Here is a 26,807-nt window from a genome sequence, read left to right on the forward strand (position 1 = left end):
TGACTGTGAGGATATACCACAATTATCTATCTATATTAGAGACCCGTCAACCACCACTCCCCCTCATCCTGAAAAAAATAAAAAATAAACTCATGCATTTTTTTTTCTATTTTTAGTATTGCATAACATAGTCCGAACTCATAACAGTAACAGCTTATGTTTCTATACGTATATTTGTTTTGGTATTAGAATCAACGTAAAAGTAATTTCATGAATCTCAAGGCACTAATGGAGAAACTATAATTTGTGACGTTAAATTCAACATGAATCAGAGAAGTAAAATTTTGACATGTTAGATCGACATTGAGTTAAACGGAAATCCAAACACACACTAATATGACTTGTGCTTTACTTTTTTTTCCCTTCATATCTCTTTCCAAGGAACCTTAGACATCCTTTTTTTAGACATTGTTAGCAAGTACTTGAAATTCAAAGAAAGTGGACCCGCCATATTGCTAGTTGGAAAGGAAAAAAGAAACAATCCTAGGGAAACATGGGGATCTGCTTATCCCCACAAATCATGCTTAATAAACCTAGTATTCGAGTTTAATACAAGAAAATTTAAGTGATGTTACTTGAACTAGGCCAGATGTCTGTTCTATCACACGTTAAGAAGTTCCTCTGTAGCTAACAATACTAAAAAGCGGGGTGCAGGGGGAGGATAATATAAAGTACACAGAAATCTCTAATGATACCAGTACTAAGGATCTACTGAAATCTCAACTTGTGTTACTTCACAGCAAATTTCCTAACTTGTGAGGCATCAGCAGAAACCACTTCAATTTATAATACCCTCTTTCAAGCACATAGTTATAACTTGCTTCAGTTGTAGCAGTTTTCCCCTCGCCATCTGCAGTGAATTAGTAGGATAAAATCAGTCCAACAAGATAAACAGACAGTGCCTTCTGTCTCCATTTACAATGATGGTTAACAATGCTGTGAAGAAATGAACATCCACTGGGGGGAGGGGGAGAAATATGTAAACAAGAACGACTAATACCGGCAGGAGTACATCATATCAAATCCTAAGTTAAATGACAAATTAAAGAATCTCAATTATTTGAGAATATCAATTGTTATATTACATGCATAACAAATTATGAGTTTATGAATTTCTTTTAATTTTTTATCAAGGGTTGATATGCCTCCAGTTTTCCATAAATTGATTTTTTTCACACCAAATTTTTAAACTTGACATGAGAATTTTCTTTTGTCTTCGTAAGGCCTTAAAAAGGTCAATCGAAGTAAATGGTCATCCTGCATTGTGCAGGCTTCAGTAACACTAGTCCTACAACCAATGATTTCAGGTATAATTTAATGCAGTAATATGGTTCATGTATCAGCACACTAATATTCCAAGAATCGACCTTTGATTGATGACTAGCCACCAACTCAATCAGAAAAAATCATGAAAAAACATTGAAAACTTAGCGCAAGTACACATAACAAATACTTACCTCCTGGGTGGCTGTGATTTTCCTTTGAGCATCATTGAGCTGGATATCTACTGCTTCTTCAACTTTCGATAGAAGCTTCTTGTGTGCTACTCCTATAATACAAGACAAATCCAAAACATGGCCACAAACTACTTAATACGTACTAATGATGCGAATGGTACTTTTTTCTTAACAATAGATTAAACCAAAGAACTCTGCCAAACACTAATCCCTTATCGAGCCCAGGACAATGTGGATGCTAATCAAATATTACAAAGAAAATGCTTGAATTTTCTTTCCAAACATCCTAGATGAACTTTGTCAACCATTTTTGTTGCACTATAAATTACAAAGCAGATAAAGCGAAACTATCTTCACGTACTTAAATTTTCAAAACAAAATCATTGGCAGAAATGATACAGAAGATGACATAAATGAGTGCAAATTGGGTAGTGGACTTTCAGATTTGAAAGTCCATATCTATTTGCTCATAAAAGGGGAGAATAAAAATAAGAGTTACTCCACTCCCTCTCGATCTCCCCAACCCTCCAGTCCTTCAAACAAGTGATATGCCTTCGTCTCTGATATAGTCCTAAACATAACAAACATAGTTGACAGAAAGAAAAAAAAGAATAATAGCTTATACAGAATACTAATGACTGAGTCTGTCCAACATCCTGTTGTAGCACAAGATGAGACAGCAATGGCATTAACCATAAGCAGCACCTACTCAACGACCATGGCATACACCCAAAGTTCGTTGACACCCCAATCCCACTTAAGCCAAAATGAAACTATAGAGCTAACATACACAAGCATCTACAGGTTATTCAGGATTTTGTCTTAACTACTAATTCATAAAGGGATTCAAAAAAGATTTTCAAACTTTTAGTATTCCAACAGTTTTAGTATAGGCTAACTTTCAAAGAATACTAAACTGAACACTACACCTGAGTTTATATAAAGATATTTTGTCCCTAAAGTAAAAGGTGTATTTTACATGTTTGGGTGAGAATAGTTTGTAGCGAAAAATGCCTTTTAGACAAAAAAACTCTCGATAAAGATAATAGTAAGTTATTTTAAACATAAATTAAATATGAGTTTTCATACTTTGCTTTTCCAGGGTTCCCTTTATCTCTATCTGATCGGCCTCAAGATCTTCAACAGTGCTTCTGCAATCCTGTAGATGCAGAGTAACCTCTTCCTTGAATCTGTCGTATATTGACCTCAACTGTTTCTGTTGGTCTACATTTTAGTTAGAGGAAGAGAAGGTTAGAAGAGGGATGAACGAGAGGAAGGAGACAAAACCTCTTGTGAAAATCATGCAGAGACATAATCATACCACGAAATTGCCATTAAGAAAAGAAAATAAGGGGAAAATATTGTCCTAATATATTTTTACAAATAAATATATGCTTGTCAAATTCACTTTCTTTTGGACTTATTTCTTCCATTTACACCAACTCAAACCAGGGTTGTTAATGGCGGATAGCGTAGCGTAGCGGTAAGCCCAAAAAACGCTATTTCGAGCACTATTGCGACGCTATAACGGCAAATAGCGCAAATAGCGGTGAATAGTGGAGTAGCGCTGAATCCCCAGGGTGCTACGCTATAGCGCGCTATTAACAAGCCTGACTCAAACGTGATTTCACATATCCTAACACTCAAAGGGAGAAACAGTATTTTATAGCCTTAAATTCAACATGGATCAGCATTGAGTTAAAAGGAAATTCAAACACACACATATTGATTGTTGTTATTGCTTTAGGATAAGGGTATCATGTTTTGTTGAAACTTAGTATTTCTTCTCAGACAGACGTGAATTATTTGAATTTGTCTCGAACTTGAGTAGAAGCTTTTGTATTCCACCAGCATCTAAATTGGCGTTATCAAAATATTATGAAGCCTAAGTTTGAATATAAACCAGATAATTTTGCATCCATTAATTTTTTCATCCTAATATTAATATAATAAAACCAAAAATAATAGTGTTGACATATAATTTGGACTCTTAAAGGTTCAAGTTGTGTTGCTTTCATCTTTGGAAATGACCCTCACATTACTTCTTGAGTGTGTCAAATTCTCAATAAGTCCATTATTATGTCAAGTAGGAAATACTTAAGACTTATGTAGGAACCCATGTAAGTAACTTATATGGTATTTAATGTTACATGTGCAGTCAACTTATGTAAGCTATTCCGTCACAAGTCTTAAACAGTAGTTGACAGAAACATGAACTTGTGAAATGGAATGATGGATTTGTAAAAAAGTTAAAAATTGACACATTCTGGGACTAATTTGTGCATATGGACACTTTCAAACACCAAAGCAACACAAGTTGAAAAAAAGAGTAATGTTAAACCCTCCAAAACAATCAGCCTACCATCCTCCTAATTATTCCTAATTACTTAAAATAGACAGTATTAAACGAAAATATAGAAACATGTAATATATTGATAACATAAAAAAAGCATTTGATATTTTTTCTTCAGGTAATTAGGAGGTGTTTTGATTTGAGTCATTAAGAGGTTGTAGAACTTTCTCATGAATATGAGTTGCACATTGATTCATGAAATCTATTTTCTCCACTTGGACAGAAGGTTGAGAGTTGAATTTAAAAGGAAAATATGAAAAGGAGACAGTGTATACAATAAGTACATAAGTTACATTAAATTAAAACATAAATATTTCCAAGTAAAGATTGTACTCAAAATTACGGTACCTTCAAATCTTGTTTCTAGCCGTTTTCTCTTTGATTTGCCGATATTTGTAAGCTTCCCTCTGAAACATTTTATCAGAAACACATTAAAGCATGACATACCGGAGACTTTAAGAATTGATCAGTCTAATACACCTACATGTCTGTTTGAATCTGGGAATGAACATCCTGCAGCTGTAGATGTATTTCTTCAGCAACAGACTTCAAAATTTCTGAGGATTTCTGATTAGTCATCAACTTAAGTTTGCTCTTAAGTTTTCCCAATTCCAAGGCAAACAGTTCAACAGCCCTAACAAATTGTCAAGAATCATACAATTAAAGATTATTAAATATGAGAAGTCTTTTGTATTTTTGTGGAGTCAACGACCAATTCATAGTAGAAAAAGAGAAATGGAGAAACCACCTAACAAATCCATCTTGATTCTGTTCAGAAGCTCCGTCGATCCAATCACTTGCTCCTGTACCTAATCATTTGTGTAACAAAGAGAATTACAGTATAAAGATTAAAGACATCAGAATAGCATATTTAGATTGAAATTAAATATCATGTACAAGTGAAGTTGTGCCTTTTGAAGAAGCTGGACTGGTATCGTTAAATTTAATGCCTTCATGTTTGCGCAGCCGTTTGATTGGATGAAGCGTAAAACTCTTCCTCTCAGCAGAACGCCTCACTCTTGAACCTACACTTAGACAATATAGATAAAACTAAAACAATGGTAATGTCTTAAAAGGAGACAATTGTAAAAAGGGAGGAAAAACACAGAGTATATGATAACACAGATAGTGCAGCTTAAGTAAAAGCAGCAAATGCATTCAATAACTATCACAGGAATTTTGGAAGATATTGCTATGCCACATTTCTGCTAAGTGCTAACACTATACATGATGACATTTAATTATTCTTGGCCTATCAGGATCAATTGGGTTTGCTTTTTTTTCTTTTTCCCATTTCAGTTTGGTTGGAAGGTCATCCTCTCGAAATAAGAACTGTACATGTTTTAGAACCTCAAAAGACCAGTGGAAGTAGCAGGTTACTTTAACACTCTATAAGCACCAGACACATCTTACACTCAGATCAGAGGTTATGAAGCACTAGCTAGTATCTACATGCTAAATATGTAAAGACCTTTGTGCAGGTACAAAAAATAACATAATTATCAACTAAGTGAGTAATTTACTAATTTCCAAGCAAGCATTACAGAAAGAAGCAAGAAACCCAAACCCCCTATTCCCATTTTCAGAACAATTTGAGAATAAGTGAGACATTAGAATCTTCTATTCTTCGGAACATTTCATATGAAACCATATTTGCTGGTAAAATGAATAATTCAGAATTTTGAAGAACATATAAGATTGAAGTGGAGCAGAAAAAAGGAGATAAATCATCCCTATGAAAAACACATTCATCACGTCTAATGAATGCTTCTAACGGGAATGCTTCTGTAGCTAATGTGTGCATGAACAAATTGGGCTTGTTTTAAAGATGCAACTTATATCAAAATCAGCCTCAACAAATTCTGCGAGGTACATCTGCAGCAAATTAATCAAGTGTCTACAGGAAAATTCACACATATCCTTATTAGATGAGAGCCAAACCTTGATGATGAGATCCTTTGAAGTTCATCTCTTCAGATGATGAATCAGACAAGCCATCCTGCTCTTTTTCCTCTTTTTCATAATATTTTTCTTTTCTGGGGCTAGAATTCTTGAGCTCCTCCATATCCTGATGTCTAATAAGGAATAGCAAACTACAGAAGCACACATGTCAAGTTCAAGGCCTGAAAACATTAAATTATCAACTTGAATGATAAGGATACAGAAGACAGCTTTGGTTCCCTTAGGCCGTTGAAGTCTGGCTCCAAAGCCTGGAAAGTCCTTAAATTACGAATGCTTCCAAGAGAGAATCTTTTGTCAGTCGATGCTGGACTACTGGCATCATTTGCCTTTTTGTTTGTTTTTGGTGTTGAGCTAGGAGAAGAACTTAAAATAGATGTCTTAAATTGAAATGTAGGACTTTGAAATTCATCTTGTGACTTGGCAACATTTTGTTTTATTGGACTACTTCTACACTCTTGCTGCTTTTCATTTTCTGAAACCTCTAGTTCTCCATGCTGATTTGTATTGTTTACAGTTGGTGGCTTGTAAAATTCTTTTTCTTGGTTGATTTTCTGTGCCTGAGGGACTTTTTTCTGATAATCAGATAAGAAACTAGTAAATCCTTCCACTTTCTTCCCAAGTGAAAATGGTGCCTCATCATTCAGTGGTAAATCAGTCTTCGAAGTGTCTTGATGAAGTTTGTCTGGGGCATAATTTTCAGCCAAGCCGATATTCTTTCGCCCAATTCTGGAATTCTTTCCATGGCCCTTTTTCTTCAAAGACAATGAGGAACTATCATTTGGAAAAGCATCTTGGCCCCCAATCCATTTTTCTTCAAAAGAGAATATGGTTTTGTCTCGGCGCTTCTCTGCACCTTTAGATGATGGCCCAGTTTTACCTTTCCCCGATAGAGGCTTCGCTGCACCTTTAGAAGATGGTCCAGTTTTACCTTTTCCAGGCAGCTTCTGGGAAGACGCTTTCTTTCTGGTCCGAGAACGAGTTACTGGCCTTTCACGAGTTTGACCAGAATTTTCTGAATCAGTTTCTATGGGATCTGAATTTTGTATATTCTTAGCAAATTTATGTTCCTTCTGGTACACTCTCAGCTTGATTGGCGAACTTTCCTCATCCATCTTACGAGTATGAGAACCTGAGTCCTGAGTCTTAGGGGAAGAAGTGGTCCCCAGTATTTGGCAAAGCTTCATTCTCAAATTTTCAGTGCTGTTGTCTGTTCTGTTTACTTTATCTTCTGCCTTGGTTTTATCAGACTCAACAACTCCTGGTGCTGTGGTAAATGTAAATTCCTCTACCCTTTCTTCAGGGGTCTCGTCGTTCCTTCCCTTCCTTTTGCTGCTTTCCCCATCAAACTTCTTGTAATTATCAGAAGGAAAATTTGAAGTCTGATACGAGAAAAACTGAACCGACTGTTTCTCAGCTGCACATTTTATTCCATCAGGCTTGTCTCGCCCCCCATGAGAGACTAGCAAATTAGAAGTTTCATTGGCTTGAAGAATGGTCTCAGAAGTAGGAGTCTTTTGGTAAAAGGATTTAGATACCCAAGAATGTTCCACCCCTTTTGCACCTCCAATTTCCTTTATATTAGCAGAAGCTGTCATCCCTTCAACTTTGCTTTTCTCTCCAACGAAATTTCCCACATTAGAGGTTACCCTTTCTGGATTTGACACAACAGCCCCGTCCCCTTTAGCTCCACATCTTGCTCTAGCGTTTGAATCCACCATAATTCCAATAGAAATTTTCCTTGACTGGCTAGACTGATGAACATTGCTGCCAAAACTCCGACAATCACTCGTTCGCTCCTGCGTATATTCAGATCAAATCCATAACATCTCAATAATTTTTCACTAAATAATATAAACATATTGCAACTAAAACCATGAATGCTCGTAGTCTGTAATGTCAATGGCACTGGAAAATGATACACAGTTCACGTTTTTTTTTACATTGCTTCAATTATCATAAATGCTTACTTGCATTTGCATAAGTTCAGAACAAACTAAACATCAGCCAAACAAGATTCAAAGGCAAAATTCACAGTGAACAATACAATAAACCTAATCTAACGAACTACCAACTTTCAGATCGTCTTAAGTGAAAAATATTAAGAACCCAAAATTAGTAACCAAACAAGATTCAAAGGCGAAATTCACAGTGAACAATACAATAAACCTAACCTAACCCAAAATAAGTAACCAAACTAAAATCTCAGTTCAGAAAAATCGCAAGATCAAGGTTACTGCTACTACTTACATCACGCAAAATTTGACGCGCTGCAGAATCCATTGTTAGTTGCAATTTCAGCTAAGCATAGGCGCAATTAACTGACCTGAAAAATCGACAATCAAAATTTAGAAAGTACACACAGTGTAAAATGAACAAAACGCATATAACAGTGTTTATGGAATTAATGAATTATGGAAGAAATTAACTCGTTTCTCTTGATCCAAAGGGCGCAAACTTCAAAACCACCGTTCAAGTTAGCATAACGCGATCGTTTCAATTCACCCAGTAGGGTTTTGGTTATGGAAAGAAACCACTAGTTTCATGAGCAAGCGCAAAATCATGCAGATCAATCGAGGATGCAAAAATGGAAAGTGGAAGCGAAACGAACCTGAAATGCGCCCCCGAAGGAACAGGAACTCGCGGATCGATCACCTGAAAGGGATTGAAGAGTTCAGAAGAATCAGAATCGAAATGGATATGAAATTGAAATGAACGATTCAAACGAGTGTGTGAAGCGAGTGATCTGAGTTTGTTTTCTGAATCAAAACCATGTAAATTGAAGGAGCGGTTTGGTTGAACACTTACGGCGGTGCTCTGATCTGTTCGTGGTGGTCGTTGAGCTCCGATTCCGAAATTCCGATGAGAGAGAGAGAGAGAGTTGAAAATTTGAATGAATTTTGGGTTGCTTGCGATCGGAAACGGAGGGAAAAAAGGCGGGAAAGAGAGGTTAGAGTGAGAGCGTGTGAGGGGGTTAGAGGCGAAACGACCTTGCGTTTATAGTGTTAGCATGATGCGCATTGCGCATGACTTTTCATTTGCGTGGACCATTATACCCCTGTGGATGAAATGCTCATATAATAACACGTTAAAGTGTTCTTATATGCATAAAATTAGCACCTAATAGAAAACCATATTTCTTAGCCCCTAGTTTACTTATGGAGGAGGAATGACTCCCTTAAGCCTTTGGAAAAATCTTACATGATGAGGATGTGGAATATTTTGTGTCCAGAGAAATATAATAAATATTTAACAGTGTGTATCCCTGCGGTTAGTGTTGTCCCCTATATTTTCAACTGGTCTTGGGATCAAGCCCTCATTGCACCTGTTTATAATGGTTTTTTATCAACTATCTAATTGGCTCCACTTTTTTGCTATTAAAAAAATTTAATCCATGTATTAAAATTTAAAAATTTGAAATTATATTATAGCTCCCTCAAATATTCCAATCAAGTTCCGCCCCCGCATGATTGCCTCCCATGTATGAGTCATTTTCTTTATGATAATATGGATGCAATGTCTATTTCTTCTTTCATTATCTTCTTTGTTATTCATTTATGGAAAGCGGCACTATCTTGGTCGGATTTGAGGGACCCCTATTTAAGTACAATGGAGAAGAAATCTTTTGTGATGAATCGGGTGAGGCCATTTTGAGTGTTAAAAACTTTCCCTCCAAGTTGTCAAAACTAAAATGGTTGAATTTGAAACTTGAGACCGTTTAACTCTTCTAGAATTACTTCTCACTCCACAAAAATTCAACATGGAAAACTATTGAGTTTTAGAACGTATTAGTTATGTTGGTTTAACCATCGCTTGCTTCTGCACTTGTTCGTTATAAATAAAAATAAACTAAAAATGAGATAATACTTTTAGGATTGTTATAGTGTGACACTTCGGACCGACGAAGGCAAAGAGTGATTGTTGATACAATGAGAAAACATTGAAAATGAGTGGCAAGGCTTTTAGGTGAAAGAAGACATGAATGAACCAATTCTGCACAAGAACGAGAGATATTATGATACTTAAGTAGGAGACTATACAGTTGAAGATAACTTAAAATATTTGATTCGTACTACTGATAACAACAAGATGCATATTCTTTTATGTAGTCTAACTCATAAAAACTTCATGGTTAAGTGTACTTACATTAATGGTATAGAATACGAATGACCACTAAAAGTTTTCTTATGAAGCATGTGAGTGATGATAAAGCGTGTTGGAAAGACTCGTGCTGTTACTGTAAAGTCGGTCGTTAGATTGCGGTCATACATATAGGGTGGACCTAGGGATGTCAAAATTACTCACACCCACGGATTTATTTAATGGATATTTTCATTATCCATTTCTTGATGGGGCGGATACGGTCTTGAGGTATCCATGCTCATGGATACCCACCCGATATATAAATACTACAATACCATATATATATATATATATATATATAATTCAACAATATAGGTATATTGAGTCTAATCTCTAACGACTTTATACTTGGACCTTGAGTTTTGGTTCTTTTTCAAGTAAACATGTACAATGGTAATGGTAAAAAAAAGTCCTTAGAGCCAAAAAAGGGGAAGAAAATAAGTACTCGCATTTACGCATGGATCGTGAGTCTAATTTTGAATTTAATTTTTTATATTATTCTCATTTGAACAAATATGTGTGAATCCATATAGTAAAATGGGTATCCATAATCCATGGTATATGCTAAAAGTCCACTTAATGGATATCCATGTGGGTATGGAGTAGGTACGAGTACAAATTTTTACCTGCGGAGTGGGTGATGAATATATACTATCCATGTCCACCCGTACCCATTGACATCTCTAGGTGGACCAAAATGATCCTAGGTAGACCAAAATGGTCCACTGATGAGCCTCTGATTAAAAACCGTTGTAGGTAAGATTCTAGGAATATTCTCTAGATTATTTACTATGATTAAATGGGTGATAAAAAGTGTATAAATGTAAATATAAGTTTAACACGTCTTTCCCTAGAATCATAACCTCTATGTCACTAACCACAATGTTACTGATGAGATGCATCGTGGCTCCAACACAGGGATTGCTCTAACATCCTCATGGATGATTTTCGCTGTGGCTCTCTCTTCAAACGTCGTTAAAGGAATGACTTCGGCGCATCGCTCAAGCTATAAACTTCTCAGTCTTCAACCACCTTTTTGGCTTTAGCGACATGAGCATATGTACTATGCTTTCCGAGCTCAAAAAGCATACGATGATAATGAAGTTGCCTACGTGAAGGAGGGCGCGAAGGACAACAAAAGAATCGCCTCAAACGAAGTGCACACGGGTTTGGACAATGGAAGTGCAGGATAATGCCTTGCGCATTCCATTCTTCGATTGCTTCCTAACTGGGTGAAGAAACCTTAATTTGGTTTTCTCCCCTATGTTTCCAAGCATGAATCCTTACTTTGTGGCAGAGCCAGAAAATAAAGGCGGGAAAAGGGTGGAGCACAGTTAAGCATGGCGAGAGAACACAAGACATATAGGGTTCGAGCTGATTTTAGAATTTTGCACATTTGTAAATTACCGAATACACCTTAGTTTATGGATAGATATATAATACATTTTTTTGGTACAAAATAGATCATTTTATTTATGGCAACCCATAGTTTTATAAATTATATAACATAGTTAATAAAAAATATTTTCCAAATCAAACTCCCTTGACCTGTGCAGTGTCTGAAAGTACCAATCGCAAGGGAGCACGGGGATTGCGTTTGCGTCCATATCTGCTCCCAGCGAGCAAAACAGAAGCTCTACATTCTGTTGAAGATAACACACTGAAGCGTGACCCATTTCTCCACCACCACCACCTCCGTCTCCGTTTCCGATCACCACCGCCATGGCCACCGTCTTCAACGAACTCGCATTCGCTCCAACCCAGACCCTCCTCTGCCCCTCAATCCATTCTCCACCCTCCTTCTTCCGCACTTTCTCCTCCTCACCCAATCGGAAACCCCTTCGGAACCCTATCCTCCGTTGCTCCATCGCCAAGGAAGCATCCCCGCCAAAACCCACCGCGCAACCCGGCGACCTCTCCTCCGTCGACTGCGTCGTCGTCGGCGCCGGCATCAGCGGCCTCTGCATCGCCCAGACACTTTCCAGTTCCACCTCAAACGTCGTCGTCACCGAGGCCCGAGACCGAGTCGGCGGCAACATCATCACCGTTGAGAGGGATGGCTACCTTTGGGAGGAAGGTCCCAACAGTTTCCAGCCCTCCGATTCCATGCTCACCATGGTGGTATGTAATGTTAATGTCTGTTGTCCCCTTTGTGAATTTTTGAACAATGTGGTTGGTGAATTGGGTTTTGGTTGTTGAAATTTGCAGGTGGAGAGTGGTTTGAAGGATGAGCTTGTTCTGGGTGATCCTGATGCTCCTCGGTTTGTGTTGTGGAATGGGAAATTGAGGCCTGTGCCTGCAAAACCAACTGATTTGCCTTTCTTCGATTTGATGAGTATTGGTGGCAAGCTCAGGGCGGGGTTTGGTGCACTTGGAATTCGGCCTCCTCCTCCAGTGTGTCCTCTTTCAATCCCTTTTGTTTATAAATTACCTTTTGTGTCAAATGCAAGTGTTCTTAATTTGATTTTCTCATATAATTTAATGTTGACGAAGGTGACAGGGTCGTGAGGAATCGGTAGAAGAGTTTGTGCGTCGTAACCTTGGTGATGAGGTTTTTGAACGCTTGATTGAGCCTTTTTGTTCAGGTGAGTGTTCATTATCATTAACATGTTTTCTGCTCTCTGTTTTTGTTATCATTTGCCAACTTTTTAATCAACCTATCATATTATTATTATTGTTATGTAATCCATCATGATAACTGACCTTGAACATAATAGAATAACAAGTTTCATTTGAGAACCTTGAGATGGAAAAAGTTGCATAGTTGAAAATTTTATTTGGGGAAATGTTTTTCTTAATTCATGGCTATATTTCTATGTTGATATGGCACTTGAAATATAAATGGCCATACTTCTTAGGGCTGTTCATTATCTGTCTGGTTATTATGTAGTGATCCGTTTATCCACCATGTAAGACTGAAGGGAAGGGAAGACATGATTTTCCTGTTTGTGAGTTTGATGGGGGCCAAGTCCACTATTGTCTACTTGCTGCATGCCTTGTGGTGGTTTTGACATATGAAAACACTTAAACTTGATTTACAACATTAACTGGATGAATAACCAATTGTCGTTCTACCTCTTTTTCCTTTTGTAAGTGTCATTGAACTATTGAACTATATCAACAATTAGACAAGTTCTTACTGCAAACTTTAAGGACCTATAAAAGACTCCAAGGACATCTTATATGTTCTCTTTTGCTGAATTAGTGATGGGCTAGCTTCATCTAGCTTTTATCTCCCATTATGAATTTCGTAATGTTTGTGTTAACTAGTTTTTTTCATTGGAAGTTGTGCTTCTGACCTGAATTTCGTTATACACAGGTGTCTATGCAGGTGATCCTTCAAAATTAAGTATGAAAGCAGCATTTGGGAAAGTTTGGAGGCTGGAAGAAAATGGTGGTAGCATTATTGGTGGCACTTTCAAAGCAATACAAGAGTCAAAGAAATCTCCAAAGCCACCTCGAGATCCGTAATAATATATTTTCTCTGGAGTTTCTGGATTTTTTACCTAATACATGTCTTGTTTCACCAATTTCAATAATCATGTAGGCGTCTGCCAAAACCAAAGGGTCAAACTGTTGGATCTTTCCGTAAGGGACTCACCATGTTGCCAAATGCAATTTCTGCAAGGTAGTCTGTACTCTGTAGCCATATGCCAATGTTCTAGTTGATTTGCCACTATTAATGTGATTGATGACCCTAGTGACTTGTGTTCCAATTGACAGGTTAGGTAACAAGGTGAAGTTATCTTGGAAGCTTTTAAGTATTAGTAAACTGGACAGTGGAGGGTACAGTTTGACATATGAAACGCCAGAAGGAGTGGTTTCATTGCAGAGCAAAACTGTTGTCATGACCATTCCTTCCCATATTGCTAATACATTGCTACGTCCCGTGTCTGTAAGTTTCTTTCTCAAAAGGGGATTGTATCAATAATTCATGTGATGACTATTTTCTCAATGGAATATTTGGACTTGGGCCATGGGACTTGTTTAAATTGTTTTTATGTGAAAGCATGCATATTTTTGTACCTATTTGCACGTCTTTAGTTTTTCTTTGCCTGCATGTCTTACGCTCTTTCCATGTTTGAGTGTGTGTTGTGTGTATACATGTGTATATGCTCTTGCGTCTATGTTGCTTATTTGTATAGAAATATAATTGGTTTACTATGGACCTACACAGACTCTTATAAGGGAAATAAATACAATAATGATCATTTTTTTTTCAGGCTCTGGTTTTCATTGCAGAAGAGTCATCATATTTACAAAAACTTGTGTTACCATTCGAAATGTATGAATATATGTATAATTCTGTGCCTTCTTCAATAGTTAGAAATTTCTTATGGTTGTAGTTAAACACATTTGTCGAAATCAAACTAGAATGTGTACAGTTTTCAGAATCAAAATAGAGCAGAACACAAGCTTAGTGTAAATACTGTGGTGCACTACATACGTGCACATCCGTGGTAGTTATTGCTGTCTGTAAGGCTGAATAAGCCTATATCCTCGTATCAAATCCTTGTTTATTTGTGCTTGACATTGAAATAACTACTTAGTGAGTAATTTAGAAAACCTTGTAAATTTTTAGGGTAAGATATTCCCGTGGTCTATTTTTAAGCCGGGTTTTGAGGACATCTTATCCCTTGTGAAACAGGCTTTGCTGGCTTGAGTCTAATATCAAGATTGCTTGTGAACAAATAAATTGTTTGATGATGGCCAATTTATGGCATGATAGTCCCCAATGCATGGCACTTGTTCCTGACAACATTTTTCTATCTCTTGCAGCCTGCTGCTGCAGATGCTCTTTCAAAGTTTCATTACCCTCCAGTTGCTGCAGTTTCCATATCCTATCCAAAAGAAGCTATTAGATCAGAATGCTTAATAGATGGTGAGTTGAAGGGGTTCGGTCAATTGCATCCGCGTAGCCAAGGAGTGGAAACATTAGGTAAGCAAGCAAAAGTGGAGGCTTACAGCACTTTAAGCTGCTTCATTCTTTTTAATTGTTACCAACCAAATGATACCATATTTGTGGGTTTAACAGGAACTATATACAGCTCATCACTTTTCCCTAACCGAGCACCACCTGGAAGGGTTCTACTCTTGAACTACATTGGAGGGGCTACCAATCCTGGAATTTTAACAAAGGTGTGACATTTATACAAAACATGAACATTTAACATAGATGCAATGGTTTGAGCTGTTATGATGTCAAAGTCGGTGGACGTGAAGTAGATTTTTCTGGAAATTTAAAGGATGGTAGAAAGAACCATTCATCATTGTCACCACTGGATTCTTTGGCTGTTTGAAACAACTGTTACCTGATAATCTTGTTTCAAATATTTATATACTTTTCTTCATAAAAATGGAGTATTAAGATTTTTGTGTTTTTAGAGAGCCATCTCAAAACCTAGTCAGATGAGTACTATGCTCAAGAGGAGTATGGTAGGTTTATTGTTCTAGTCAAGGCTTAAGGGTGCACTTTTCCCTTGAGAAGCAGTCTAGGCCTCTTGTTCTGCATCATTATGTCTTGATGACTGTTGGTTCTGGGTTTTAGGCATCATCTCTGTTATTTGACCTCAAATGCTTGGATCCCATAACTGTTACATATTTAACATACCTGTATTAATTTAATTTAATTTTATATATTGAGACAAGTTTCATTTCTCTGTCTGTATTATTAGATTTGTTTCCTTTCTTTTTCTAGCTCCTCCTAAAGCCTCTTGTTTAATGGCAGACGGATAGTGAACTTGTTGAAGCAGTTGATCGAGATTTGAGAAAAATCCTTATAAAGCCAAATGCCAAGGACCCATTTGCATTGGCAGTGAGAACATGGCCTCAAGCTATTCCACAGTTCTTAATTGGACACCTTGATCTCCTAGATGCTGCTAAAGCCTCTCTCAAAAGTACCGGGTTTGAGGGGCTGTTCCTTGGGGGCAACTATGTATCTGGTGTTGCATTGGGACGATGTGTTGAGGGAGCCTATGAGATTGCAGCTGAAGTAAATGATTTTCTCTCTCAGAGAGTGTACAAATAGTGGCAATATTTGTTTTCATTAAATGGGTGGGAACTGACAAAGTTTCTCAGGTCACTTTGCCACCCCATTTTCCCGGCTTATTAGATTACTAGATTTTGACCTGTTATTATATGCTACTGTTATGTAAATTCAGGCAGTGTTTTGAAATAATTACATGAGTTACTCGATGATCACAAGGCTTGTGTCTTCGAACATGTATATTTTGTTTGGCTAGTAGTATTTTACGATTAAACTCCCACTCCCACTTTGCTATCATACAGTACTCGAATTAAAAAATGACTTAAAAAGTGGCTTCCATTTTGGTCCTAAGATGGGTGCATGGTAATACAAACGTGGAGTTTATGTTACTAGTTCATGTTATGGTTATTAGATGAAGCCGAAGCACATTTACTGAAGCCGCTTGCTTATGTAAAAATCTATAGGATTGAAGTGTGTAATAATTTGAATACTAGATGAGTGCAATGTAAGTAGTACTTGATATGAGCAAAGAAGAATTTTTGCACGCAACACTCTGGGTTGGATTGTTGAGGCAAATATTAATGATGTCAAGCCCAACTATTAATGTTGGACTAGTAGAGCATGGGGACATGGGAGATTTCGAAAGCTATGTCTAGAATGTTTGACCAATGAATGATTCAAAGGGATGAAGAATGGTGACGGCGAAGGCAAGCAATGAAAAACAAGGTGATAGACAAATCGGACGATATGGTCTTCACAGCGCAAGACACGTCTGCTGGAGCTGTTTATGAAAAAGGGGGTGTATGCTTTTCAAAGGTTGAGCACAAATAGCGTACTGGGAGACCAAATGACATAGTGATGACTAATCCAAGCAACCTTGTGGTAGGGATGGTGGGGAACATTTTATTTACTTTGTTTTAATTTCTGCCTCGTTTGAAATTTTTTTGTCAAATATTCCTCTTTAGCTAGCATTCGCCATGTCTTTAGATCCAAGTAATTATGTTCTTGTTCCCTCTTGTTAATGAACATGAAGTCAAGTAAATTGCGTTAGACATGCCAGAAGTGAGATCGTGACTCATGAAACTCATCAACAAACGGAGAATGTGTTATGCATTGTGTTGAATGTTGATTGATGGTGGGTGAAGCTTAGAGCCTAGTCTGGTTCTTTACTTGCGACCAAAGGACCAAAAGGTCTAACTCGGATACCCTCAAACAACGACCAAGGGATCAAATTAAGGGATCTATTTGGTGTCAAATAGATCTTCATTTGCGTCAGTCAGACCGACGCTTAATACATGTTATTTTTACGTTGAACAAGTCAATAAAACAGTTAGTGTCAGCTTTTTGTTTATTTAGCGTTGTCACCAACACAAAACTAAGCATCCCCCTTCAGTGACAATTGTATTGTGTCATATTAACATTAGTGATTGACTAACGCTAACTTTGTGACAACCATGGGCTGAGTCGGTCTCGACTCCGAGCAAAGCTGATGCTTATTGGTCATTTGCGTCGGCTTTTAGGGCATTAGCCACGCTAATACATGACTTTCTTGTAGTGTAATCATAAATGAATGAAAGTCATTGTGTTAATAGAGAAACTACCAACATTTAGTGAGTACTGTAATTTTTCCTATCTCAAATACAATGTGTGTTTGGATACTATTTGAAAATAACATTAACAAATTTTCATCTCAATCCATAAGAGTTTCATTCACTTCTAAACTTATCTTAGAATGCGTGTTATGTTAAGATTTGCTTGAGCTATCAACAAATATTCAAGCATTCTTTGGCTTATAAAAAAAGAAAATTCAAGCATAGCCTATCTAGTGAGCAATCATTTTAACCTAAAAAGTTAAAAAAAAAAAAGTAAAAGATTCACTCTTGTCACGTTGTCCATGATGTAATTAATTTATTTCTTATTGTAAAATTGAATTAGATGCCTGAAAATCTGTAACCCTAACTAAAAAACTACTATACTACATGAATAAGGCAAATAAAATTAAACCACTCAAAATAAAGTGAAATAAATGCACACGACAAGTTCTTCAGAATGAAAGAGCAAGGTGGTGAACATTGTCTAGTGTAGTTACTACATGAAAAGGAATTAGAGAACATTTGTCAAAATTATGATCTCATATTTCCCACGGTTTTTCTGCTATTTAGAGTTTCAAGGAAGTACTAGTATTACTTGTTTTTCTTGGTACGTAGCAGCATTTGTAGCCTCACTAGTCACTACTCACTAGTACCAATGCCTTTATACATTTGGTCTCTGGAGCCAAGGTATCTCACGAGCAACACGATGATTATATTCATTGAACATTGATTACATAGATATATTGCATGTGTATGTAGACATGGTTTCAGAAATCAATGTTCTTTTGTCCACCTGAATTTTGCCCATTAACTGTCTACAATTCAAGTTCATTCCATCATCCTCAAAACAAACTATACCTAGTCCGTATATTACTCACTAGCTTTGTCTACCTATTGTCTCTCTATTGTAAATGCCATCACTTTCTTCAAATTTCTACTATTAATTTCCATGTTTTGGAAACCAATTAGATCTTTATGTGAAAGTATACTTAATTTCCATGCTAATACTTATAAAAAAGACATAATTATATTCAAAAGTGTTTAGATATTCGGTGTTAGAATGCATTTTAAAACAAAATGTAAATAAAACTATTTCTTATAAATTGGAACAAAGGTTAATTCACCTTACAAGTACTCAAACAGTCAAACTCAACTGATATTTAAAAACAAATTAACTAAGTTACTAGTACATTTTTTTAAAGTAGAAATAGTAGTATCAACTAAAATGCAATAAATGTTTATTACCCTCACTCTTTTATATATTGACACGTTTAGTTGTCGGGTATCATGAGGACATCATAGGTCTACATATTACATGGAAGAAAAAGAGGTAAGGTAGCCAATGGTTGAAGTTGGAAAAAGTCATAGTCATCTTCATAGAATCATAGTACTGTTTTTCTTTCTTTCATTCTTTATTTAAAGACCATAATGTGGCGGCTTGGTCGGTAACGTAGCTAGCTAGTTCCACTATGGGCAAACCCTCTTCTTCTTCTTCCTCCTCATCTACTAGCAGGAGTAGAAACTCTGTTTTCTCCTCTGCTTCCTCTCTCACACACCAACATACTGAAGGCCTTCAAACAGATCTTAGGCTTGGACTAGGCATTTCCACCACTCAACATGTTGGCTCTTCTACTTCAAGGTTTGTATATATATGTGGATCCAAAACATGAATTATCACTTCCACAATAAATTTTAAAGTCAGAATCAATTGGGAGAAGCTTTTGTCTTCTGAGTGACAGAATTGACTTTGAGGAAAGAAAAACTAATCCTAATATGCTACTAGTCATGATCATAAAACTACGAACTCTTTTTATGTCACAATGGGTTAATTTTAAGCTAGTTCTCTTATATTACATATTTGTGTCAATTTCATATTAGGGGGCATAGTTGGCAACCAATGCAACCAGATCTAAGTAGTTCACAAGCTGCTGAAGTGAATGATTGCAGTGATCATAACAGCTTCTTTGTGAAGGTCTACATGGAAGGCATTCCAATTGGAAGAAAACTGAATTTACTAGTTCACAATGGGTACCAAGAACTAGTAAAGACTCTTGAACATATGTTTGACACTACCATTCTATGTAATGTCTACTGCTATGCCTCCATCATAGTTAATTATCTATGCTTATTGTGTTGCATTTTTGTTAAAAAGTAACAATGTTGTTAATGTGGTTGTGTTATGAACAGGGGGGACTGAGATGGATGGAGTGCAATCAGAGAGGTGCCATGTGCTAACTTATGAAGATGGAGAAGGAGACTTGATTATGGTTGGAGATGTTCCTTGGGAGTAAGTTAACTTTTCTCACACCAACATACATTACCCTTTCTGATTAAGAGCTTATTTGATATCATCATAAAGGCTTAAGCAAGTGTTTAAGAAAACTTATATAAATAGCTTATTACTTATTTACATAAGTTGCTAAAATTAGCTACGCTTAAAAATAAATGCTTATATCTTTTTATAAGATATCTTGAGCTTGTTTCAGTAAGTTCATCAAATTAGCCTATAAATGAACACTTATGATAAGAACTTATATTGTCTTAACGTACTAACACTTAATTAACATTCTCTTTCATTTTTAGCATTAATGTCTTGCTATTTTGGACTTTTGGTCATGCAGAATTTTCTTATCAGCTGTAAAGAGGTTGAAGATCACCCGGGTTGACACATTTGGTTGTTAATTAAGGCATACTAGAGTGAGACTCAATATTAATGATCACTGATCACCAAGTGATTTATAGAGTATGTTTGGGTATTGGCAATGGCAAGGAAGGAGTGTGGTCAAGAAGGCAAGCACAATCAGTTTTGTGTAGAAATTAAGTGTTAAATAATGATTTTTGCCCCTTAATTTGTATATGATAGCTAGCTATTCAAATCCGCTTAGGTCAGTTTTGAAATAAAAATGAACTAAAAAGAGTTTGAAGGGTCATATAAGAATTTACTACGTATTTTCTTTCCATCCTTCCCCTTTCATATACAAGTACTGTAAAAGACATACTTTTTGTGGACGTATCTTCTGGGTTAATGTTCTTTGTAGTTTCTAGAAGTCATCTTTCAGCTTATTTTATTGCCGACACGATTCCCTGATTTCCCCCCATTGTTCATAGCACACAAAAATATGAGGTAAGGAAAGCAAATTTGAAATGAGGATCTCTCAATTGTAAATTCTATCAAGTTTTCTCAAGTTGAAATTATGCGTTATCTCTCTCTCCATATTCATACTTATTACATAGGTAGACTCTATGAATAATAATGAAGTATATAAACACACTTTTTCAATTAACAATGTCAATTCACTTGCGAGAATCAAGATATAGTGTGTAGGAGCTAGAAAGGGACAGATATAAATAGAATGTGAGTACAATAAAGTAATGTTGCATGCGTACTTCTTGTATATTATCAAATTTCAAATTACAGGAATGTTCAATTTTAGATTATATACAATCGCATGGTCGCTACTAAATGCAAATCCAAGTTCATACAACTTAAGTCTACAAATATTCCAATTGAAGGATGAATATAAATTCTCTTGAAGAAGAGGGATCAAGTTAAATAGTATACATGTTATACCTTCATTTAATGGTATGTTGTCTATTCTATACTTTTGTGATCATCAAGCTACAAAGTATGTAACAGTTTATTCTGAAAGGCATTTTATGGAACACCTAGTGAGTAGTGTACAATTGTGTGCAGAAAATGAAACTCCCAGCTTGAGAAACAGTCACAAACGAAAGGGATAGTTTCAAAAGCAACCAAACTGGATCACCAACCAAATCCTACACCAAGCTTGCATGCAAAACCTGCAATCAGCTTCAGCAATTTGCCATTAAGGATTTGCAATGCGATTCTTAACACGATTGGAGAAAAGAAAAGGATTTTGGAAGCTAATCCCATGCGCATTAGCAGCCAAATTTACTCGCAGCTAATTTGAGAGTTAATTCGCGTATTCCATAGCACTGTTTCGCAGCTAATTCACAGCAACAGCAATTTGACAGCTAAATCAGCAGCCAATTTCAGAGCTAATATACAGCTAGGTATCAGCTAATGTCATAGCTAATGCGCAGGAAGATCGGAAGGAGAAGAGTTTCTAAAATAACTATCAATATGTAAACAATAGTTAAAGAAATTTGATGTTCCTGAGCCGCAGGAAAAGCAAAATTTTTAGCAGTAAACAATACAGCATTGAACTCTATATTAAGACCCATGTCCTAACAAAGTAACATTGATATCAATATTAAGACAAAATCTCAAGCTCAACTACATGAAAACAATCATCAAGAATTAAACAAACACTTCTCCTTGGTTTCTCACTTAGTAGTACTTCTACAGGTCTTGAACACTCAAACCTGAAAATATCAAAGAGCATTATACGTTGCAGGGCACAAAATGACTGAGGCTACATATAGCACAAACTAAATTAATTAAAGAAGAGCACAAACATACCTTTTGAATTTAACAGAACAATAAAGACATGCAGCTACACGCCTACACAGCCAATATTAATGCATATCAAACTTAAACTTCAAAAGTACTTTTAAAACTCTTTATAGTCCAAAATATGTTAAGGACATCTTATCTTTTGTGTATACAGTTCAATCTGAGGCTATCTTACACAACAATAAATGTAAAATCATACAATGTGAATTCCATTACTAACCTGGCAGCAGTGTAAAAGGTGTACCTGAGAGACAATCTTTCAGGTTGCCATTGATCATGTACTCATACATGAGTGCCATCTTGTTATCTTGATTATCTTGTATTATAAGGATCTTTATTTAGATGAAGTGCCTCCAATTACTCATTTTCCCTTGATCAGTCCTATGGAGTCTGGAGAGGAATCACTTGATAACTAATTAAACATCAGTGAATTAAGTGAAAATGCACTCTTAATTTACTTTAGTGCGGGAGGCTTTAAGGCTCATGGGCTGCACACTAAGTTTTTTTTTAAGTCTAATTAAACAGGGTAAACTTTAACCTTTTGTGTGAAAATTTTGTTTATGAATATATAGCTGACTCAACAAGAATAGTGAAAGTGGACCAAAACTTGTGTTAATTTAAGTCACATTACTTCAAGGGACTAAAAACATACTTAAATTAATTTTTATTCATCAATTTCTTTAATCCATCTCTAGCAAAATCTAGTGTGTAGGAGCTAGAAAGGACAGATATAAATAGAATGTAAGTACAATAAAGTAATGTTGTATGCGTACTTTTTGTAAGGTGTTTGGGATTATATACAATCACATGGTCGCTACTAAATGCAAATACGTACAAGGTTATACAAGTCTACAAATATTCCAATTGAAGGATGAATATAAATCCTCTTGAAGAAGAGGGATCAAGTTAAATAGTATACATGTTATACTTTCATTTAATGGTATGTTGTCTATTCAATACTTTTGTGATCATCAAGGCTAGCTCAAGCAACAAAGTATGTAACAGTTTATTCTCAAAGGCATTTTATGGAACACCTAGAGAGTAGTGTACAATTGTGTGCAGAAAATGAAACTCCCAGCTTGAGAAGCAGTCACAAACGAAAGGTATAGTTTCAAAAGAAACCAAACTGGATCACCAGTTCTCTCACATTGAGCTTCGTCCTACAAGCACCAACCAAATCCTACACCAAGCTTGCATGCAAAACCTGCAATCAGCTTCAGCAATTTGCCATTAAGGATTTGCAATGCGATTCTTAACACGATTGGAGAAAAGAAAAGGATTTTGGAAGCTAATTCGATGCACTAATTCGAGAGTTATTTCGCGTGTTCCATAGCACTGTTTCGCAGCTAATTCACAGTTAATCACAGCAACAGCAATTTGACAGCTAAATCAGCAGCCAATTTCAGAGCTAAGTTTTTTTTTATGTCTAATTAAACAGAGTAAACTTTTACCTTTTATGTGAAAATTTTGTTTATAAATATATAGCTGATTCAACTAGGATAGTGAAAGTGGACCAAAACTTGTGTTAGTTTAAGTCTCAATACTTTAAGGGACTAAAAACATACTTCAATTAATTTTATTCATCAATTTCTTAAATACATCTCTAGCAAGTAGCCACGCTAGCACATGTGAGGAGCATCATAAATCCATGTATTACTGTCAATAAACTTCTAATGATAAACCAAAAATGGAAAATGCCACTATTACACAAGAGCTTTAGAAGGATTTCTGATATGCACAATCCAAGTTAGGACCTGTATCCACATTAAACAACCCTGCATATCTTTCAAAGTATCCAATCCGATCATTCACCCTTCCATCATCAGAAAGCCCACACTCAAGTCCACCATTGATGATGTTAGTCACCAGACCAAACCCTGCAGTTCGGTTAGCTGCTATGTCAGCTTGAGTTGGCACATATTTCCCAATCATCACATTGTGGCAAGAAGGTTTCGGCTTTCGCTCCGTCATCCAAAACCACAGAGAAGTTCTAAATGCAACCAATGAACTATTGGTCACGATCTCCGGATTTCTCAATCCATCAAATCCCAAAGCCTTCCCAGCTGGTCCATAGTTGTAGTTCCTGCAGCACAAAAATTATATTTCAAATTCAATCAATCAATAACATAAAACCTTACATGTATCTCACTTTTCAAACATTTTCACAATTTACAATCAGTGTAATATACCAGGAAAGTTGAATTGGTCCTCTGCCTTTGTAACTTTTCCCTGGATAACAAGGCCATTCTTTGTTGGTGGAATCACAGTAATCACTTTGAGGACTAACTTCTTCCTTGAAGCACAATCCCCAAGCATATGGTCCATCAGGTGCAGTAGCCCACCCACCTGTGGTTTCATGTGAAATTTGGGCAAGAAAAGCAGCAATCTCACGCTTGCGCGTGGTTAAACTACCTGTAGCGCCAAATGCAGGGAAGCATTTGGAAGCTTGAATGTAAGACTCATAGGTGTAGAAGTTTTTAGCAGGGCATGCAGAGTCATCTTTGTGAAGGAAAATTGAATCAAAAAGGCTTTTGCTAATGAGAGAAGAGATTGGTGTAATGGGTGAGTAACGTGCTTCAGCTCCAAATGATGAGGAGTGAAGCAGGATTGTGAAGCAAAATATGAAGCTAGAGAAAGATACAACAATGGAGGACAATGAGAGTACCATTTGCTAAAAAGGGTTGAATTAAATGTTAATGATTTTGTGTTGGGAGCAAGATTGGGTTTTATAGGCACCATCTGATCTGAAGTGGGAAATGTCTGAACACGCTCGGCTTGTGTGCAGCAATTTGAATTTGTCATATTGGAAAAGTCCATGGAGGTGTGAAGAGTGGAAGGTCAGAGGATTTATTGCCATCCTACACACTAATGCATCTTTTGTGGTCCTTGAGATATGGAAATGACATAACTCACATAAATTAATTGATAGTTGACACTTACTAACTTTTGATATTTGATGAAGCATGTGTTAAATTGGAATGTTGACATAAGCCACCAACAGGAGTGATAGTCCATAACTTGTTGCTAGTGGGCTGCTGCTCTCTGATGTGCATGTTTAGATACATGAGTAAAAATCACAGTTCAGACAAAATTATGGTAAACAGCCTAAAAAGTTAATGAAAGTTGCTTCTGTTCACTCTAATTTTGTCTCATTCTCTGATTTTTTTAGTGTGTATCCGAATATGAACATCCACGGACTTCCCTCTAGGCAAAAATTCTCACTTAAAAAAGCTTTGAAAATGGAATTGCAATGGCTATCTGACTTGGACTCGTACATGTTGTTTACTCTTTCAAAACATATTTAGTTAATGGTAATCGCTACAAACCTCCAAGGCCAAGATATCCCCACCAAAGAATATAAGCATTGATGTTTAAAAAAATATATGGGTAGACTTGACTTTGTCCACGCAAAGCACACGAACACGATGTATCCACCATAAACAAACACCAACTTCATTTGAAAAATATATGGGTAGACTTGACTTTGACATGTTGTACTATCACCTATTTATGTTAGATATTCATGTCTTAAAGTGTAATTTTTTTCTTAAAATAAAATTAAAGATTAATAGGGGCATTCCGAGAATTGAACTCGGGACCTCTTGCACCCTAAGCAAGAATCATACCACTAGACCAAATGCCCTTCACTTTAATTTGTTTTAATAGTCATTTTGCACACAATTTAAAGGAGGATAAACCCTAAAGAAAAATATTAGTAAAACTTTCTCTTACATTTTCTTTTCAATACTCTCTTTTCTATTGGTTCAAGTTCACATGAGATCCACAAAAAATGTTGGTCACACTTTCAATTTAGTAAGACTCACATGAAATTTCACCTATAGAATGAAGAGTGTTGAAAAGAGTGTTTTTTTTGTCAATAATGTTTAGAATAAATACTTAAAGGGTTGCTAAGCACAAATACACGAGGAAATTAAAAATGAGCATGCACAATCAAGCTATAAGCTAAAAACATGATGCAAAACCTAAAATCAAAACAAAACTCCCTATACCAGAGAAGCTAATTAACTTTTGAGCGCATAGAAATAAAATTTTAACCATATCGAAGTTGAAAACCAACTCAATCAACCCAGTCGAAGTTGAAAACCATGCGGCTATCACGGGAGCCCATCGTGGCTACAACAACACCAATTGTGGACAATAAAGCAGCTTTGAGAAAACAAGGGGAGAATAAGGAGTCTTCTGAGGATTCCAAACATACATTAGCAAGATATGAGTAGGTAAAAGGAGGCACACACATCGAAGATGGAGGTGGCTAAGTTGTGGCAGCAGAGACCAAGGCCTAGAGAGGTGACTGAGGCAAGAGCGGTAACCAGAGGTGGGTGAGAGCGAGGGTTTGTGGTGCCTTCAAAGACAGAGGTCGCGAAGCCTATTGAGGCGAGAACACGTGAAGCAGCCAATGAGAGGTGGACGGTGGTGGCCGCGCGGCGAGGGAGGGTGGTAGTGGTGGCCAAACGAAAAGAGAAAGCAAAAAAAAAAATCATAGTTATGTAAGTAACAAACCACCTAATAAGATAGAAACCATCTTGTGCAGGAAAAAAAAAACTAACCAAGTACGAGGAGAGAGAGCTTTCCTAATGGAGTCTAAGAGGGTGACGACTCTGATTCAAAACTATGAAACTCTAGCAAAGGTTCAAGGAAAAGAAAACGGCAAAAAAGAGTGTCGATAGCACTTCCCATTTCCCAACCCCAAAACTACTATTTCTTTTTTTTTGGTCGAAAGATTCATGATTTCATTACCAAGAGGGCAGAAAGCCCACAAAGGAAACAAGACATTAGCCTGGTAAGAGCCCTTGCCACTAGACATACAATAGAAGGAGGGGCACACTAGTGGAATAGGCTAGGCAAGTCAGGACTTAAA

At 36.6% G+C, this 26,807-nt stretch overlaps 4 protein-coding genes, 1 long non-coding RNA gene and 1 other non-coding gene across 7 annotated transcripts; 2 read left to right on the plus strand and 4 right to left on the minus strand.

Moving 5' to 3' along the window:
- Window positions 1-333: 333 nt before the first annotated feature.
- LOC130716774 (meiosis-specific protein ASY3) lies at window positions 334-8,754 on the minus strand. Of its 2 annotated transcripts, XM_057566782.1 has the most exons (12): window positions 8,578-8,754; window positions 8,381-8,424; window positions 8,020-8,095; window positions 5,973-7,568; window positions 5,752-5,878; window positions 4,722-4,835; window positions 4,559-4,619; window positions 4,295-4,444; window positions 4,159-4,217; window positions 2,547-2,681; window positions 1,458-1,549; window positions 334-850 (listed from the first exon to the last, which is right to left on the minus strand). In XM_057566782.1, exons 3-12 carry the CDS (start codon window positions 8,050-8,052, stop codon window positions 779-781), a joined length of 2,439 nt encoding a protein of 812 aa, XP_057422765.1. In that variant the 5' UTR covers window positions 8,053-8,095; window positions 8,381-8,424; window positions 8,578-8,754; the 3' UTR covers window positions 334-778. The 2 variants fall into 2 exon arrangements, with proteins under 2 accessions (XP_057422765.1, XP_057422766.1); XM_057566783.1 differs by lacking the exons at window positions 8,381-8,424; window positions 8,578-8,754 and adding an exon at window positions 8,199-8,334.
- Window positions 8,755-11,441: 2,687 nt separating this feature from the next.
- LOC130716776 (protoporphyrinogen oxidase 1, chloroplastic) lies at window positions 11,442-16,172 on the plus strand. The gene is made up of 9 exons (XM_057566785.1): window positions 11,442-12,033; window positions 12,121-12,306; window positions 12,413-12,497; window positions 13,232-13,379; window positions 13,460-13,540; window positions 13,636-13,807; window positions 14,692-14,851; window positions 14,948-15,051; window positions 15,641-16,172. Exons 1-9 carry the CDS (start codon window positions 11,635-11,637, stop codon window positions 15,938-15,940), a joined length of 1,635 nt encoding a protein of 544 aa, XP_057422768.1. The 5' UTR covers window positions 11,442-11,634; the 3' UTR covers window positions 15,941-16,172.
- Window positions 16,173-18,843: 2,671 nt separating this feature from the next.
- On the plus strand, window positions 18,844-20,420 carry LOC130716785 (auxin-responsive protein IAA30-like). The gene is made up of 4 exons (XM_057566794.1): window positions 18,844-19,129; window positions 19,369-19,571; window positions 19,678-19,777; window positions 20,112-20,420. Exons 1-4 carry the CDS (start codon window positions 18,960-18,962, stop codon window positions 20,170-20,172), a joined length of 534 nt encoding a protein of 177 aa, XP_057422777.1. The 5' UTR covers window positions 18,844-18,959; the 3' UTR covers window positions 20,173-20,420.
- Window positions 20,421-20,649: 229 nt separating this feature from the next.
- On the minus strand, window positions 20,650-22,355 carry LOC130716786 (uncharacterized). The gene is made up of 3 exons (XR_009012153.1): window positions 22,149-22,355; window positions 21,935-21,976; window positions 20,650-21,837 (listed from the first exon to the last, which is right to left on the minus strand). It is a non-coding gene; the product is annotated as an uncharacterized LOC130716786 (long non-coding RNA).
- A 1,135-nt stretch (window positions 22,356-23,490) lies between these two features.
- Window positions 23,491-24,634, minus strand: LOC130716783 (chitinase 10). The gene is made up of 2 exons (XM_057566792.1): window positions 24,118-24,634; window positions 23,491-24,011 (listed from the first exon to the last, which is right to left on the minus strand). Exons 1-2 carry the CDS (start codon window positions 24,594-24,596, stop codon window positions 23,645-23,647), a joined length of 846 nt encoding a protein of 281 aa, XP_057422775.1. The 5' UTR covers window positions 24,597-24,634; the 3' UTR covers window positions 23,491-23,644.
- Window positions 24,635-25,499: 865 nt separating this feature from the next.
- TRNAP-AGG (transfer RNA proline (anticodon AGG)) lies at window positions 25,500-25,571 on the minus strand. Its single transcript has one exon. It is a non-coding gene; the product is annotated as a tRNA-Pro (tRNA).
- Between the last annotated feature and the right edge of the window lie 1,236 nt (window positions 25,572-26,807).

Source organism: Lotus japonicus, chromosome 5, assembly GCF_012489685.1.
Source record: "Lotus japonicus ecotype B-129 chromosome 5, LjGifu_v1.2".
Taxonomy (NCBI): Eukaryota; Viridiplantae; Streptophyta; class Magnoliopsida; order Fabales; family Fabaceae; genus Lotus; species Lotus japonicus.

Coding starts and splice junctions, on each gene's coding strand:
- LOC130716783 (XM_057566792.1), bottom strand. CDS start 24,596: ATGGTACTCTCATTGTCCTCCATTGTTGTATCTTTCTCTAGCTTCATA. Junction 24,012..24,117: donor GGACCAATTCAACTTTCCTG/GTATATTACACT, acceptor TTTGTGCTGCAG/GAACTACAACTATGGACCAG.
- LOC130716785 (XM_057566794.1), top strand. CDS start 18,960: ATGGGCAAACCCTCTTCTTCTTCTTCCTCCTCATCTACTAGCAGGAGT. Junction 19,130..19,368: donor GTTGGCTCTTCTACTTCAAG/GTTTGTATATAT, acceptor ATTTCATATTAG/GGGGCATAGTTGGCAACCAA. Junction 19,778..20,111: donor GTTGGAGATGTTCCTTGGGA/GTAAGTTAACTT, acceptor TTGGTCATGCAG/AATTTTCTTATCAGCTGTAA.
- LOC130716776 (XM_057566785.1), top strand. CDS start 11,635: ATGGCCACCGTCTTCAACGAACTCGCATTCGCTCCAACCCAGACCCTC. Junction 13,380..13,459: donor CCAAAGCCACCTCGAGATCC/GTAATAATATAT, acceptor ATAATCATGTAG/GCGTCTGCCAAAACCAAAGG. Junction 13,808..14,691: donor CATTGCTACGTCCCGTGTCT/GTAAGTTTCTTT, acceptor TATCTCTTGCAG/CCTGCTGCTGCAGATGCTCT.
- LOC130716774 (XM_057566782.1), bottom strand. CDS start 8,052: ATGGATTCTGCAGCGCGTCAAATTTTGCGTGAT. Junction 4,445..4,558: donor AATCAAGATGGATTTGTTAG/GTGGTTTCTCCA, acceptor ACAATTTGTTAG/GGCTGTTGAACTGTTTGCCT. Junction 1,550..2,546: donor GGGAACCCTGGAAAAGCAAA/GTATGAAAACTC, acceptor CTTGTATTATAG/GAGTAGCACACAAGAAGCTT.